General features: G+C 43.6%; 2 protein-coding genes across 4 annotated transcripts in view; one reads left to right on the forward strand and one right to left on the reverse strand.

Annotated features, from left to right (window-relative positions):
* Positions 1-16666, forward strand: part of SLC45A1 (solute carrier family 45 member 1) — an 85198-nt gene that overhangs the window by 9172 nt on the left and 59360 nt on the right. For both annotated transcript variants that reach the window (XM_063177133.1, XM_063177134.1), the window contains exon 2: positions 11284-11378. The gene's annotated coding sequence lies outside the window, so the exon portion shown is untranslated. The remainder of the gene's footprint in view (positions 1-11283; positions 11379-16666) is intronic.
* Positions 2156-12526, reverse strand: ERRFI1 (ERBB receptor feedback inhibitor 1). Of its 2 annotated transcripts, none has more exons than XM_063177145.1 (4): positions 12473-12526; positions 5946-6142; positions 5752-5828; positions 2156-4670 (listed from the first exon to the last, which is right to left on the reverse strand). In XM_063177145.1, exons 2-4 carry the CDS (start codon positions 6065-6067, stop codon positions 3475-3477), a joined length of 1395 nt encoding a protein of 464 aa, XP_063033215.1. In that variant the 5' UTR covers positions 6068-6142; positions 12473-12526; the 3' UTR covers positions 2156-3474. The 2 variants fall into 2 exon arrangements, with proteins under 2 accessions (XP_063033215.1, XP_063033214.1); XM_063177144.1 differs by lacking the exon at positions 12473-12526 and adding an exon at positions 11939-12090.

Consider the following 16666-nt stretch of genomic DNA (forward strand, 5'->3'; position numbering starts at 1 on the left):
TCAGCCAGAGGGGTGTGAGCAGCATTGCCCTGCTTTAACACAAATTCCTGGACCCTCCAAACCTCAGTTTATCAAGTTGTAACTGCTTTGAAGTGTGATTATTCCAGTCAAATCTAGCTCTAAGAGGAAAGCTGTCAGGCCTTGCTCAAGTGAGTCCAAACTCTAAATATTCAAACATGTGATCAGGCTGTTGCAAAAGCATGTTGTGTCCTGACAAGTCTTATCATGTGCCAGGGGATGAGCAGAGAAATGTCTTCTGGCCAGAACTTGCAGAGCTTCCCCCACAGCTCTACAGCCTTAATTACTCACTTGGAAAACGAAATAGTTTTTGGATCGTGCAGACTGATTCCCAAAGCACAGGAATCTGGTGTCTAAGAATAAGTGCAAGGCTTCCACCTGCTTTTCAGTGACCCCTTCACAAAAAGAACCACTGAATTGTGGACCAAGTCCTCAGTGAGATCTCTTTACTGCAGAATTTTAAAGATAAAAGTCAAGTTTTACACTTAAGACTTGCCTGTAAGATACTTTCCTTGCACTCAAGAGGTATTTGAGCTCTGTAACCTGTTTGAATGTCTTGCTCACAGCCAAGCAGATCCTTGCTTAACTTCTGAAATGTTAACAGCTCACAATAGGAAAGCCAACATCACTACAGTGACTTCTCTTTGTAATACTCAGGACTAAGTGACCAATACCCTCAGCAAAGGGTATTGGTATTGGCCACTTAGTCCTGAGTAATTTTTTTTCCCTAGGAGAAAAAACACATGGAGGTTAGGTTAAGTCTTAAATGTTTTAGGAATTTCAGAAAAGGTTATGTAAGACCATTCAAAAGTGTAAGTTTTATAATGTTTTTTTTTCAGCACTATAAATATGATAATAGCTTGTACACAGAAGCAGCTCAAGTGAAAAACCTTCTGGTTTTACATGAGCTGTTTTTAGGGCACCTCTACTGCTAACAGAAGTTAAATACATGCTGGAATGCAGGGCAGGAGGTACTGTAACAAACACCCTGTTTTATACCAGATATGTTTTAGGTAAAAATGTGGAGTGTCAGGAATGGAGTTGGGACCCAGAGGCAAAAGCCAGGAGAGATTTGTAGGGCATTACTTGGGTTTAGAGGGAGTTCTACTGGAATGACAAGTACTGAGCCTGTGCCAGCTCTAACAGTCTGGGAGGCAGAGCTGCAGCCTGGCAGTGTCTGTTTGCTGCAGCAGGGATGGTGGAACTGAGAATTCACATTGTTTTGGGGTCCTAGAGTTACAGCCTTCCCCTTAAATATAATCAGTTTTAAGCATAGATTTTACCTTTTCATCTTATAAAAACGAGGGGGTGGAGGGAAAGCAGAGCTTTCAGTAGGCTGAATATGAGCTGAAAGCCTGGCTCAGGATTAGGTAACTTGTTTTTGTTTTGAAGCCTATCATCTGCATGGGCTCCTAGTGCTGTGGCACAGCACCTTCCTAAATAAATCTCAGCAACCCTCCAAGGTGTAAGAGACAGGGATTGGGCATTACTGAAAAACTGCATCTGACACTTGTCACATCCAGTACAATTCCAAGGCTGGTACCCTGGTTTATTCTGAAATAAACCCACTGACAGAAACATCCCCACTGCCAGACCAAGGCAAGAGTTTGCCTGCACACACAGCCAGAGGATCAAAGTTGTGTGATGCTTTCTATCCTCAGTAACCTCATCCATAGCCTGCATACTGTGGGGTGAAATACACTTGCTTTGTGATAAGTATTCACAATTTCTTTCCCCTTTTAACCATGCTGGTTTTTGCAGGTAAGGAATTGAAGACAGGAACATTTCTGCCCTTTCCTTTCTGTACAATGGTGGCTAATGTGCTATAGGTGACTCTAGAAAAAAAAAATCATTAATAATGTTGGGCTAGATAACTTAATCTTACAGGATTTAGTTGTTTTGTTGTCAGCACAAAACTATAGACACCATGCTACCAGTTAGTAGGGTGAAATTAAAATTAATGGTGTGCAATGTGAGTTATTAAAAACTTCTGCAGAAATCTTGACTTAAATGCAAGCTGAGTTCAACATCTGTTGCACATTTAACATTACTAACTTTAAACTGTCCAGTAAATGCAGAACTAAAATGTAGTAGCATGCACTATTCAATAAAACAAAAAACCAAAATGTATCATAAATAAGTATTTTATAACTTTATTAACTCAAGACATGACAATATTCAAAATACAAAGTGAATTATTTTTTATTCAATACTGTACACGATGCAGAAATATCAGTGCATTTCTATAGCATGTATTTCACCTTCATTTAGTTTGTACTAAAACAAATAAAAAGTAAGCTTAAAATAGCTCAAACATCTCATTCAGCAGTTTAAACTGTAAACACCTTGTTTACTTCTGTCAGGAGGAACACATTCATCTTCTGCACCCCTGTTAATGAGCACCCCTTCTCTTGTGCTTATCTGTGAGAGGATAAATGTAACCAAACTGAGCACAAGGAACTGCCAGGGTGGCACCTCAGTGAACTTCAGTGAATGGCTGAGGCACAGTGAGGAAAAACAGCAAAAGCAGCATCTGAAGCAGCAAGAGATGGGACTGACACTGTTCATAAATGGAATCATGTTTTTTCCTCATACCCTCCTCCTCCTCCTCCCCTAAAATACTGAACAGAACCCAGAACACAAGGCCAGCTTGTGCTGTGTTTCTGTATTTAATACAGTCATAATTTCAGACTCTAGGTGAGCACATGGTTGTTACTGCCTACCTAACAGCAGCCCTGTGGCTGCTCAGGACACATTCACACATTTCTAGGATCCAGCAGGAAAAGAGCAGCAGCAGAGGCTTAGCAATAGCTGGTCCAGGTCTCTTCTAGGAAAAACTGCAAAATTGAGCCAAGTGTGTCTAGCAACTGAATTCACAAAATCTAACTCACTTTAAAAATCTATTAGCATCAAATTAATTTGTAAGATAGATTAATCTTTCAAAATGCACTTCCAATATGCCTGCCAAGTCTTGAAGTGGGTATCTTATCTTGCATTTACCTTCTTATCAGACATATCCTAGTAAGAGGACAGTCTGTTCTCAGTAGAATTACTGTGTAAAAGAAATTTTGAAAAATAGCTATTACAAAAACTGAACTGCATTACTTGGTCTGTTGTCTGCTTTATAAGTGACTCTTAAGCAAAGATCAATTTTAAATTTTTTTAAAAAATATTGTTGACTACCAAACACGTTCATCTAGGTAGCATACAACTGGCCAACTGTGACTACTATCCCTCCATGTTTCTGTGGAATCTTAGTAGGTTTTCAGCTTACATACCAAGACAAGAAAAGTCTTAAGAAACATATTGAATATATGCAGCATAAGAGGACTTTACCATCCACTTTTCAGTTCTCAGAGGACAAACTGCTCCTACTTCATTATCTGTAAGAACTTTGTAACATGATAAAGTTCAGCTCCATCCCAAGCAATTGAGCTGAGCCTGTGCTCCCAGGCACTATGGGGAAACCACATAGGACAGGTGTTTTCTTTTCAGGGGACCACCCATGTCCATTCTGGGCTTTGAGTCCAGTTTTATTGGGGCTGAGGTGGCTGTGCAGTCACCAGACCAGGACTGAACCTCAGTGTTAGAGCTCCTCTCCTCTGCTTCTCTGAAGAACTTCTCATACTTGTCCAAATAGGGAGGTCTCTCTGGTAGCAGATAGTAGTGCGTTGAACTGGCCTTCTTACCATTTTCAATAATTGGAAGAATGCAAGGGACCCTGTTGGAAGATCCTTCACTGTTTTGTCTTTGTAGAGCTTTGCTGCTGACATACTTAGGATCAGGTGCAAAGCTCTGGGTGGGGGGCATGACCCCATTGAGGTATGATGGGAGGCTTTTGGGGCTGGGGGTGCGGGAATTGCTGCGGGACAAAGGCTCGCGAGGGGGCACTTTGGGGGGCCTGTCTTCATCACTGTATGCACTGGAAGCAACCTCTGCTGACCACCTCCTGTAGTCTGGCTTGAGAGCCCGTGGGGGTATGGGAACCCTTGGTGGAATCTCTGGTTTATCTTCATCAGAAGTTGGAGATGACCTGTTGAAGTGTCCAGTTAGTCTCACTATGGGTTTGTTGAGAGATCCAGCTGGCCCAGAGTGGGACCTTCGCAGGCGCCGATGCAGCTGCTGGGGGGGAGGATAAATACTGGATATGTACACATTCAGGCTTTGTGTAGGGTTGGCTTCTTCTGGTTTTGGTCCTGCTGGAGAATCAAAATACGCATAATTGATTTGTCCACAGCCCCTAAAGCTCCGCCGGCTTGGAGCACTGGATTTGAAAGGAGGAAGTTCATAATCTTCTAACAAAAAGTCAGTGTCTGAGCTAGTCAGGAATTCCACCTCTTTGTCAACCTCATCTGGAGCAAAGTCTTCAGATATGGGCAGAGGGGGCAGTGGCCTGCAGCTGCGGTCGTTTGAAGATGCAGACAGAAATGGAATTGGTCCAGTTTTTATTGGCATGTGAGGAGGGGTTTCTTCAGAAACACAGCCCATGGTCAGTGAGAGTTTACTGAAGCCAGGAACAAGGTGGTCGTCATACCTTGAAATTGGCTGTTCAGTTTTGGGACTCACAGGAGGTGGACTGGATTTCTGAGATGGGACTTGGATGCAACTTCCAGCAACGTGGTCATTCATGGAAGGCTGGTTGGAAGAGTGCCCTAAAAAAGTGAGAAATTCTTAGAGACACTTTTCTAAGCAACACTCCAGCACACAACTCTGCCACTGCATATTTAATTCCTTCTAATGCAACAGTGAGTAATGTCTGCTTAATGTCTTGAAGTAGTGAAATGCAGGTATTGCAGATCATATCTGGTTGTGGATTTATGCATTAGTAGTGAAATGCAGGTATTGCAGATCACATCTGGCTGTGGATTTATGCATTAGTAGTGAAATGCAGGTATTGCAGATCACGTCTGGTTGTGGATTTATGCCTTAGTAGTGAAATGCAGGTATTGCAGATCACGTCTGGTTGTGGATTTATGCATTAGTAGTGAAATGCAGGTATTGCAGATCATGTCTGGTGGTGGATTTATGCATTAGTTAAGATAGTAGCAGATTATCTTACTGTTTTAGACCAGTGCCCAGCTAAGAGGTAGTTCAAGAGACTCCAAGCATAAGCAAGAAACCCACAAAGATCCCAGCATAAGACCACAACAAGTAATTTTTTTACCAAATATTTTTTCCATCAAAAATGTAATGGCAACTCAGAGGCCTCCTCTGTACAAGGTGAATGGGAGGGGACTGGAAAACACTTGGATGCTTCCAAGTGCTGTCTCTACCCAGACACACATGGACTTATGTGCAAGTGCAATCACAAAACCATGTGGAATGGTGGCTATAAGGATAATTGTAAAGGTGGTTATCTACATGAATATGCATCACACATATGGGTGCATATGAATGTGTTAGAAAGACAAGCAAATACAACAGAAGATTCAAAAAAGTTAAAGCCAGAAAGGACCACAAGAACGATCCAAGAGTTCTTCTGCTTTGCATTAGCCAGTCATTATTATCTAAAGCAACCTCTGCTAGCTGCACATGATATTGAACTCATACAGTGCAATGAGAAAAGAAACAAGAACAAGCCATGGAACGATGGCTGAACTCGGTGGTGTTGTTCAAAGCGCTGTCGGTTCCCGGAGCTGCCAGCAGGGAGCGGGCCCAGCCCAGAGCGGCGCCCGCAGGGTTTGCACAGACAAATCCCCGACACTTCCCCGGCTCGGTCACACCGGGACTTACCGATGGATGGCAAATGTTGCTCGGTTGAGGAGTTTAAATTATATGTCACTGCTATAGGCTCCACATTGAAGAAAGTACTAAAAAAAAAAAGAAAAAAAAAAGCCTTCACTGTAAATGAACCATAAGTCTGTACTGGTACAAGTATTTGTAACACTCATTTCATAGACTTAAAGATAAATTTTAGGCTCACTCACTTTTCAAATCCACTGTGGGTGCCCCAGCAGGTTTTCAGGCTGCCCATGCCTTGACTGGTGTGCAGAAATCCGGTTTTTAAGGGGACTCTCATCTCCTGAGCAGCAACTCCTGCAGTTGACATGGTGCAGTGCTCTCTGAGGATGTCTCACAACCCTTGGTATTCAGGACTTGGCAGGTTTCCTGCAGTTTTCATTCCCTTCAAGAGGGAGAACACAAATGTCAGAAATGCAAACCTGATGTTGTTCCATGTCTCATGTGAAATTTCAGCATTCAAGGAATTAAGTAGCTCTGTAGAAAGGCCTCCTATCCTAATACTTGCCAACTGGAAAACTTGACCAAGCTTCTTGTTTTGAATCTGATTGCAAAATTTAAGTACAAAACAGGGAAGTTCTCTTAAAGAACTACACTACATAGAAAAAAAGGAAAAATATGTTAAGGTACTGATATATGGCAGTTGTGTAAACTTCAATTCTTGTACATAAACTAGTAGTTACTCATGCAAAAAAAGTTTTTTTAAAAAGTTCTCTAGAATAATCTAACCTTCCAGTAGCTGCCTTCAGTTGTATCTTTGCTAAAGATTTTAGTTTCCAGTGTAACCAGCACGTAACTGCTGTTAAGTATTATCTTCCACAACCTTTGCTCTGACAGAATTATTGACTGCTTGAATTAGAATTCTAAAACTTCTTTTACATAAAACAGTCACTATTTTTAATTAACTTGAACATTAAGATACTTTAAAACAGCCTCAAGTCTTCTGGATATTTCAAACAAATTGGAAATCTAGTGATTTGAAATGATCTCAGCTGACACTGCTGTGCTGCATTCAAATCTATTTTGAATGTGTTAAGAATGCTTTATCTGGTCCATTTATGGCAGAAAAAATATGTTGGCAATTGCTTTATATTGAGTAAGTAATCAGTCTACAGAACAAATTGACTCACAGGACTTTGTTTAGGAAATTCATCAGGGAGGGGAAGGGGAAATGTAAAATTAGTCAGCATTCTGAAGGCAGGAGAAAATTAAGTCCAAGACTATAAAAAATATCTTCTCTGGGTCTCTGCCTCATCTACACAGATACCCTACATTCAGCAAGTGCAACATGGTCTGTTTAAAAAAAACATACAAAAAACCTACCAAACCAAACCCCACACAAACAAGTTTAATTTGTATCTCTCTTGAGAATCAATACCATGAACATGTAATATTAATGTGAGTTTGTCCATATCCCACCACCAAAAGAATTCCATCTAAAGAAAAGTCAACCAACAACTGAGGGCTGGCTGTATCAGGGCTCAGCAAACAAGGCAAGAAAATCCCTTCAGTAGGGTACTGCAAGAAAATGTGGTACAGACACAGGCAGTAGCTTATGCTCGTGGTAAATCTGCCCAAAACCAGAGATTCTATGCAGATGTGTAATCTTCCTTTTCCTTTAGCAGAAAATATCCATTATACTGGTCTGCAGTGTGAGGGATGGGCAAACTCCTAAGCAGGACTAAGGACAGTAAACCAGGTGCCTGAGGGTTAGTTTGCAATCCAGCATCACTATTTGCAATTTCTTAACAATTGTTTGAGAAAGAACAACTCTGCTGTGCTCTTTCAGTTTTGAACTGGTGCAATATTGATCATTTCTTAAGAAAACAGTGGCTTCTATACTTTGTAGTAATTTCTGTACTTCTGTCTAATCCCATTCTCTTCAGGAGTGGGATGTTTTCTCAATCCTGACTGTCTGCATCAACAGAAGTGGGGTTGTTTTACTCACTGCCAGATACCCAATATATTTTAGGCAGGCATTTCAGAATAACTCCAGCCAGGAGACTTTAATAGAAGTGAAGCAGTGTTCTGTGTACTGCAGCACAGCCCTGCTTCACTCAGCCCTCCTGGTTCTAGTAAAGACCATCCTCTCCAGACAACCTCCTTATAAATCTAGCTTAACCCTAGAAATTTTTGCATAACACAACTGAGTGTTCCTTCCCACTAACAGGAACTGCAGATATTTCATAGCAAAATGAAATAAAACCACAGAGCCCTGGGAAGCAATAACACAGTCCTGTAAGTGCAAGCAGAACCACTCTCTTCAGGGATAGAGATACCCATTTGTCAAAATGACTTCAGCATTTATTAATGACTTAAGCATACAATACACATATAGCACCAATTCTAAAATTACTTCAAATCAACATAATTTCCAAATAAAACATCCCTCTTCTCAGCTCACACTGTATTGAACAGTGATTTGGTTTTTTTGTGCCTCATGGATCCTATCCTATTAGCAACAAATCAACAAAAGAAAGAAAATTAATTAAGAGAGCTTAAGACTAATGCCTGCTATCCATTTCAATATTTCTGAAGTCAAATGCAAGTCATAAAGTAAAAAACCTCTGGTATAGAACAGTGATTAGTCAGCAAATGATTGTACTCCACCTCAGTGTGTGTACAGGAGCTGACAGGACCACGAGACATTGATTATGATATAAAAACGAGGGGGGGAACGAGTGCTGGAGTTTGAGAGCACAGGCACCGTGCTGGCTCTGATAACACACAGCCCTGGCAGGGCTTGTTAAGCCCAACCTCCAGCAAATCCCACGCCTAAACCACTGCTGGTAATTACTGTGTCAGCTTTCTGAATGCTGTCTAAATCTCAGCTCTCAAGACTGATGGTTGCACAATCACCTCGCTGAAATCTCTCTGGAATGCTAAGCTCAACATCTGAAACAGACTTAAATATTTACATACTCTAGGAAAAGGTGATTTTCACTTGTTTCAGTCTTTATTTTTTTAAAAATAAAGCACAATTTATATAGCCATAAAGCTTGCTTGATTCATCAATGAGCTCTTTGGGAATTCACAGGTGATTTGACATTTCAGAGAGTTATGAAACTGTCCTCTGTGCCTTAAGCTAGGATATCAAGAGAGGCAGTGCTTTCACTAAAGCACCTAGGTACTTCTTCAGTCGAGTCTAGAGAAATGGTGCTTGTATTTTAAAACATACATAAGCTTGTTTGAAGACAGTATTTTAAGAGGAGACATGAGAACAGCAATTAACTACAAAGTTTGTATTTTAGACAGCATGCTCTTACTAAAGCTGAGTAGTACATATTATATTCTAGGTATTGGTATTAAAATTCAGCCATGAAGATGAAAACATCAACAGTTTTCACTGTTAACTGCTGTCCCAATTCTGCCTCCTTAAAAGTTTAAGGATCTAAACTTTGCCATAAATAACATCAAACTCTATTTGCCAAAGAAAATGGACCCTGCACAGTAATGAAGCTTTCCTGATCTCCCATTTGTGTGCTGCTCATTTGCACAGAATGGGCTTTCAGTTCTCTGCCTGTCTGACCTACTTATGCAGTTTATGGCATTTGGGAAGATTGAGGCACTGTTGAAGATGGCACAGTTTGTGTTATTCCAGAGGAACAGAGTACAAACTAAAAGTATGGCTGGTGATTTCTACAGGGCATTTACAAGCCAAGGCAATGGAAGATTTGCTGGTGCTTTAGGAAGCTGTGCCACCCTTCCCTGTAAGGCAAGGGAACAGAGCAAAGGAGGTGCTGGTGATCACCCAGCTCTGCTGGGATTAACAAATATCAGTAACAGCAAGTATTGGGGAAGAGATTGATTTTTAAAGCTTTTTTTTTTATATAGCCAAATATACCTTCAGACTTCAAGAGGATGGCAATGTGTAAGCCAAAAATAATCAAATGTATCTATAAATACTAGCATATCTACATAGTGAGAACTGTGGTAAGATTTTTGTGGTAAGCTGAATTACAGCAAATACCCCAAATACAGTTTTCATACAGATATATATTAATAAATACCTGTGTTATAACAACAGTAACCCTCTGTTTAGAAACTAAGCAGCATTTGCATATGTATTTAGCCCAACCTATTGCCTACCACTGATCACACACACAATCTTATTCCTCTGTTCCTGTTCTCCCAGCCCCAGTGCAACCAAGTATTTGAGGCAAGTTAAGTTCATAACAAAGAAAACCTTTCTGCTATGCACAGTAGACCAAAGCATGCTCCAGAATGTTTCATTTAATGGCTATGGAATACAGAAACTTGCTGTACAGATTTCTGAATGCCTGGACAAACTTTAGACAGGTTTTATAAAGGCAGCACTCTTGACAAGGAGCTTATACAATTCTTGTAAGAAATGGGAAAGAGGGAAAGGGAAAAATAAGACCTGCTTACCCCTTTGGGAGGGGAAGAAACGTGTCTACCTTAAATCCACAACCTATTTTTGCTCACCTTGCCACCACGTTATCTCTAACAAATCTCAGAAGCAATTCACAGGAGGAGGGGCACATTTTTGCACTACAAGTCATCTACTCCAGCTAGCTGTTCCTTATTTGACAATGTGATGTAATTTCCTTTTTCTCCTCTGACTTTCTATTTAATGTGAGTACCTGAGATAGAGCCACCCCTTTTCATATTTAAGTATTTAGACCTCCAAGTACTAGACTTGAAAAACCTAACTGCTGTTAATCTACTTTCTGGAACTCCAAATACTTTAAAAAAAAAAATTAAAAATTCTGTTTCTCTAGTTCTTATCCCTCAAGTACTTCTGTCTTTGTAGCGAGATGAATGCTGAGTAACCAACACTTAGCAGAAACAGCCTCATGAGAAAGTTAGTTTAAATCTACTCACTTAATAAATAATTAGATCTTTACTATGCACCAAACCTCCACAGTGCAGTTCAGTATTCCTGAGTCACAGGTCAAAGCATGCTCAGATACAGGCCTCAGAAGGTATTTCCATTTAGAGGAATTATATTCTTTACAGTTATTGTATGAATGAATTACATTCTTAACGTTGAGATATTTTTCTACCCATTCTACCAATCAGAAATGAACCACTCTGTGGTAAAGAATTATAGACTAGGATCACTAAACAGTCATATCATGGGTACTTGTAAATAAAACTAATCCTATGGGTACACAACAGACAAATGAACTCAACAGCAGACAAACTCTGTATTTAGATTGTAACAGTCAGCTATTGGAATATATTCAAAGAACCACAGTTCTTCAAGGAGTTTGAGTTCAGTTAAAATTTGGGCTACCATTTCACAGTCCTACACAGCAAATGGGAGTAACCTTTAAATTGCCAGTAGAAAACTAATAATTAAATAGCAAGGCAATTGCCTTGCCTCTGCTTGTCAGATTTCAGATGCATGCTTAAGGTATGGTACTTCACCCTCCTGAAAATTTTAATGTGAATATAGACAGCTTACATTCAGGAAATAAAAATTCCTTTCTAGCTGACTCAGACTCATAACCATAGTGTTAGACACACTGTGATAAGTTTTAATTCTCTTTTCTACTACAGAGAACTGGAACTGTTTTTCTCTGAAATCAGTCCTGTACTGCAGAGCATGGCAGACACAGGGCTTCACCAAGAACATGTACCCACCAACTCAACAGGTAGGTTTCTATTAAAAACATAATTCAGAAAATTATGCCATATTGATAGATTATTAAGGAAAGACAGCTAAGCTTGTGCATAAAGTACATTGAGTAGTTTAACAGATTATAAGTGCGATTCACAAATGCAGTTGTGATGCAGAGGCATCATTCACCTGCCATTCCAGTACAACAAAGATTCAGGTATTCCCAAAATGACCAAAGACACCTTGTCCCCAGAGCCTTTCCCATCCAGCTAATCTGTAACGAGGTACTGTTATCTTTGGATCGAGTACAATATGTTTTTTGCTTATTCAGAATAATCAGCACAGGGCCCTTGGTCAGTGACAGGAGAGCACTGAAGCCTCCCTGGAGTCCCCAGCTCGCTCTGCTGTCAATGCTGAAGGATACAGCGATGTCTCCAGATTTAACCACCACAGACTGGCTATTTTAGAAAATCGAGCATAAGTGCGTAATGAGGTATTAAGTCACAAAGAAATGTTTATTCTAAATTAAGCCAGCCTAAATTAGAGTGCGAAGCGCAGAGCCTGAGCCCACAGTGCGGTCTCTTGTTTACTCACAGGAGCAGCTCGGAAGGAGGGAGAGAGCCCTGATACTGTTTCGGCTCAGGCACAAAACGCGTGGCACGCCACGTTGATTTTCAAGAATGTGGCTGCGGGCAGCGCTGAGCCCGGGCGGGTCCCGTCCCCCTCACAGGGACCGCGGCCGCAGCCACCGGGGCCGGTGTCGCCCCGGGATCCCCCGCCAGCCCCGGGGGAGCGGAGCCGCAGCGGCTCCGGCCCTGCTCCCCCCGCCCCCTCAGCGCAGACCGCGCTCCCGGCTCCTCCCGCCGCGCCGCCGGCGCTCACGCCCGCCCGCCGGCGGGGCCGCACCGCCGCTCCGAGCCCCGGGCTCCGCCAACTCCACGGCCCCGGCCCGACCCACTCGCGTGTACCGCCGGATCCGCCGGCCCCCGCTTCCCTCCCGAGCGGCGCGGCCCGGCGCGGCAGGGACGGCGCGGGCCCGAGGCGGGCGGGCAGCCCCGGTGCGGCGGGCGGGCGGGCGCGGGGGCCGCCATGGGCGCGGGAGGCGCCGCGGGGCCGTCACTCACTCACCCCGACAGTGTCGCGCAGCTCCGCGCGGCCGCCGGCGCCACACGCATGCGCCGCCCCAGCGCCGGTCACTGCCGCGGCGCGCGCCGGCCGCCGCTCTTATGCAGGGGGGCGGAGCCGCGGGTGGCCCCGCCCCGCCCCGCGCGGCGCGTTCGTCACGGGAGGCCTGAAAGGGGCGGGGGCGCGCGCGCCCGTGAGGGCGGTGAGGCGGTTTCCGGTTCCGCCGGGCGCGGGGGCCGCGGCGCTTCCCGGCGGGGTCCGAGCGCAGGCGGTGCCGCTGCTGCTCCTGCTCCGTGCCCGCCAGCGGGAACGGCCCCCGGGGCGCCCTCGGGGCGGTGCCGCCTCCGCCTTGGCAGCCCCTTCCGCCCGGCCTGCGGGACCGGCCGCCTCCGGGCTCAGTGAGCGCGGCGTTCGCCAGGCGGGGGGGAAGAACGAGGAGCTCGCGCTCGGCCGCTCACAGCGGCGGGCAGGCAGCGCCCGCCCGGGGATGCTGAGGCGGTGCCGCTCGATTCTCCAGCGCTCGGCGTCCTGCCCCGTCCCTCTGTTTGCCCTGATCCCTCAGGGCCGCTCCCTGCTGCTCCCCGCTTCTCCCGTGCCCGCGTTCCCGTTTCCTGCGGCGGCACTCACTCGTTCTGTTCCCCCCGGTTGTCGCGGTCCTGTCCCGCCGCTGTCAGGGCACGGCACTGCCCATCTGTGCGGGGACTCTTCCTCCGCCTTCCCCGGGCTCCAAGCCGTCCCTGCCGGCAGCAGGGAGCGCTCGCTCTCCCAGCCCGGCTCCGAGCGAGCGGGGCTGGGGCGCGGGGCCCGGGGGGAGGCGGCGGCCGCGGCTCCCGGTGCTTCTCGCTCTCTTTCCCCTTCCCGGTCCTTCTCTCTTTCTCTCTCCCCTCCGGTGCTTTTCTCTCTCTCCCCCTCCCCCGCCGTGTTTTCCCCGTCGGTGCCTCATGATTTTCGCTCGTAAACGGGTCCGAGGTGGGGCCAGCCTATGCCCACGCGTGTTGGTGACCGAGTGTTTTGCAGTCACGGGGAATCCCTGTCCTTTACTATTACCGGAAGGAGAGAAAACGCCAAACCTTTTCACTGTTGTAGGAATTGGTCTTGTGAATGTCAGTTTTCTTGAAGTAGGCATGTTGGTGTTGAAATAAATCTGTCTTCATGTGTAATGATTTATTTGGTATCTTGAGAAAAAATGGGGTGGGCTCTCACAGATTTGGCATAGATTCGTGGTGGTAAATAAACTACAGTGTCAGAAAAGGAGGATTCATAGTGAAAGCTGCTATTTAAGGACTTGAGAGCATTTACAAGTGATGCTGTGCATTACAGCATAAACAATAAGAACCAGGCTTTTGATCAGTTTTGCTCTACACTGCAATAATTTCTTTGCTGGAGAAAGAAAGATCAGTGTGGGACTCTTGGAACTCACAGCATTGAGAGGTGCTGACAATAGGATCAACGAAATGTGTCTTCTATCTATACTCTTTGAACTGGAATAGTTGCTGATATTTTAAGAAGAATTCTTGATTTCAGTGTGTGATGTGATGCATCATGCCGTTGACTTCTCTTTTTTCTTTGGGGTTTCTTTTGACCTCTGGTGAAAATCCCCATTGTTCTTAGGGACAATAAGATCTCCTACTTATGTATTTTTGTCATAAGAACTGTTGTACTGCTGTAAAAATACAGGGGCCGTGAGGGAAAAGGGCCAGGTTATAACCTAGGAGAGATTTCTAGTGTGGAAAATGATGAAGAGCTCCTCTAAATTTGACTGGACATGTTATGCAGGTCAGAGAAAGTGAAAAGAATATAGGGGGAAATAGAAGCCATGGAAAGGCAGGAGGGGAGAGAGTGTGGGTTTGTGATTTTGATGAATTGGGGTGCACTTAGCAGAGCCTGCAGGATGTTTGTGTTCTGGACTGTACGTGCTCAGAGGCTGCTTCCAAGTATTTGCTGTACTTCTATTGTTCTGGACTTGAGGACCGTGACTAATTACTTCTGTGGATAAGCTGGCCCTGCAACATGAGTTATCTCAAGTTTAAATTGTCCTGGTTGCATGAGGAGAAAGTAATTTCTTTTTATTTTCCTTTTTTCCCCCTCTTTTTATTTTATAAATTCTGCTGTGTTGATGTACGTACTGACTGATATGCAAACAGCCCTAAATGTTGTAATGAATGGATACAAAGGACAAACTTGTCTTTGAAATGTTTTTCACAGAATGTTGACATGACTTGAGTAGGACAAACTCTTGTAGTGCCTCTGTGGTGGCACATGAGGAATAACAGATGTTTGGCTTCTTTACTTGTTGGTACCTGAGAATCTTTAATCCAGGAAAAGATCTTTCTGGTATTCCCTACAAGTGTTATCCTGTGGTTCTGTACTTCTATCAGCAGACCTTCTTTTATTTTGTTAGATAATTTTGGAGTTAGTTCATGTCCATGTAATTGTATGGAATTTTTGTCTCTTACTGTTAAATAAGTTTACCTGTGGCCTTTGTTCACTAAAACTCCATGCCTTAAATTTCTGATTGTTCTACTGAATAAAAACATTTAGTAATGGTCTCACTTGCAGCAGTTTCTGTGCTGACTTGAGGACAGAGGAAATTGAATTCTGCAGCAACAGTTACATTCCCATTTCTCTCCCTTCTTTGCAACCACCTCATAGTTCTGTAGGCATGTGTAAACCACATTTTGTAATTTGCTAAGTGCCCTGAGGACTAATTCCTGAGCAGTCTTCAACACCATGGGTCATCAATACTAATAACAAGTCTGCTAAAAACAACAGCTCAGTATGATGAGAGGCCTTAAACCTCTCCTGTAGCAGCTTTGGAGATGGAGAGCAGACTTTTCTGTATTTATTAAATGAAATGTCTGAATTCTGTGGGGAAAAAAATGGTATGGTCTTTCATTCATGATACTACCTTTCAATCAAGGATTCTCTTTGCAGAGAGAATCCCAGAGATACTCAATGTCCTTTGATCAGTTGTCCTGTTTCTAGCTTGCTTTGCAGCCTGTACCTTTCCAATGATCTCAGTCCCCTTCATGTTTCCTGTTTTCAACACTTAAAATTTTCAGTTGCTCCTTCTGTTTATTTTGAGAGTGTCCTAGGGTGACAGAGAGGAGAAAGGCATACCTGTAATGCAGCAGCTGGAGAAGCAAAAGGCAAAATCTTTATAGGAAGCTAAAAAATTACAAAAAACTTAATACTGAAAGACAGTGGAAAATAATATATATGTATTTTAATATAGATTAAGCTCCTGTTAGATAAAGCTCTTTTGATTGTTCTGATTTTTTTAAGCCTCCTTCTATAAACAGCAACTTTCTTTTACAGTAGCTGCTGCTGTATTATTGCTTAATCATACTTATTTGTGGTAGATGCTCCTGAGCAGGAAGCTTGGGGTTTTTTTTTCCATGCTCTCTGGTAAGCATTGCCTCCTGTTCTGGTTGCCTGAAAGGGAATGAGTAGCTTAGACACTTTTCTTTTTGGCCTTGTTAATGACTAGAAAAGCTAATTGTGGTCAGTCATCAGAGAGGAAAAGCTTTCCTGAAGAGAGGCAAACAGAGTGCAAGTTGGATGCTGTGGTGTTCGTTTTTGCATGACTAGTTATGTGAGTGAGGGTGCTGTGGATGCATTTCTGCTGCACCTCCAGAGGTGTTTCTGCAGAGCCAAGATCATGTGTCACAAGTTATTTCAAATGAAGCCTTTCTGAACCCTTTGGTAAGGCATTGCCTGGGATGAGCAAACCTGGCAAAATGCAGTGCAGAAGCTGGTTTATGAATCCATCTTTCCATCATGAGAAGTCCTGAATCTGTCATTATTCAACAGATTAAAATTCAAGACAATGGCCTTGGCTTGGATGCTGACTTCCAAAAGAAATGAGTTATCATGTGGCTCTTACCTCTTTGTTGAAAATCACAGCCTTTGCCTCAAGCAGAAGCAGGATGTGCACAGCAGGAGTTAAACTATGCAATCCTTAGGTAGCTGCATTTTATCTTATTCAGGTACTTATCTCCTGTTCTGTTCTGTGCTAATCTGCCTGAGTGGATCTGCATATGCACGTTGAGGTTAAGGACTCTGGTGGTACTCTCTGACATGAAAATGTAAACAAACGATGGAGATAAGAAAGTTCTTAGTTACCTGTTTTGAACGTGTACCACCCTGAAGTGAGGGAAAGCAACTTAAGAATGTTTATTCCAGGGAGGGGGGGAA

Source organism: Melospiza melodia, chromosome 26, assembly GCF_035770615.1.
Source record: "Melospiza melodia melodia isolate bMelMel2 chromosome 26, bMelMel2.pri, whole genome shotgun sequence".
Taxonomy (NCBI): domain Eukaryota; kingdom Metazoa; phylum Chordata; class Aves; order Passeriformes; family Passerellidae; genus Melospiza; species Melospiza melodia.

Excerpts from the sequence above, each read along its gene's own strand:
- ERRFI1 (XM_063177145.1), bottom strand. The coding sequence starts at position 6,067 with ATGTCAACTGCAGGAGTTGCTGCTCAGGAGATGAGAGTCCCCTTAAAA. Across the intron at positions 5,829-5,945 it reads ACCCACAGTGGATTTGAAAA|TACTTTCTTCAATGTGGAGC; the intron begins GTGAGTGAGCCT and ends TTTTTTTTTTAG. Across the intron at positions 4,671-5,751 it reads GCAACATTTGCCATCCATCG|GGCACTCTTCCAACCAGCCT; the intron begins GTAAGTCCCGGT and ends TCACTTTTTTAG.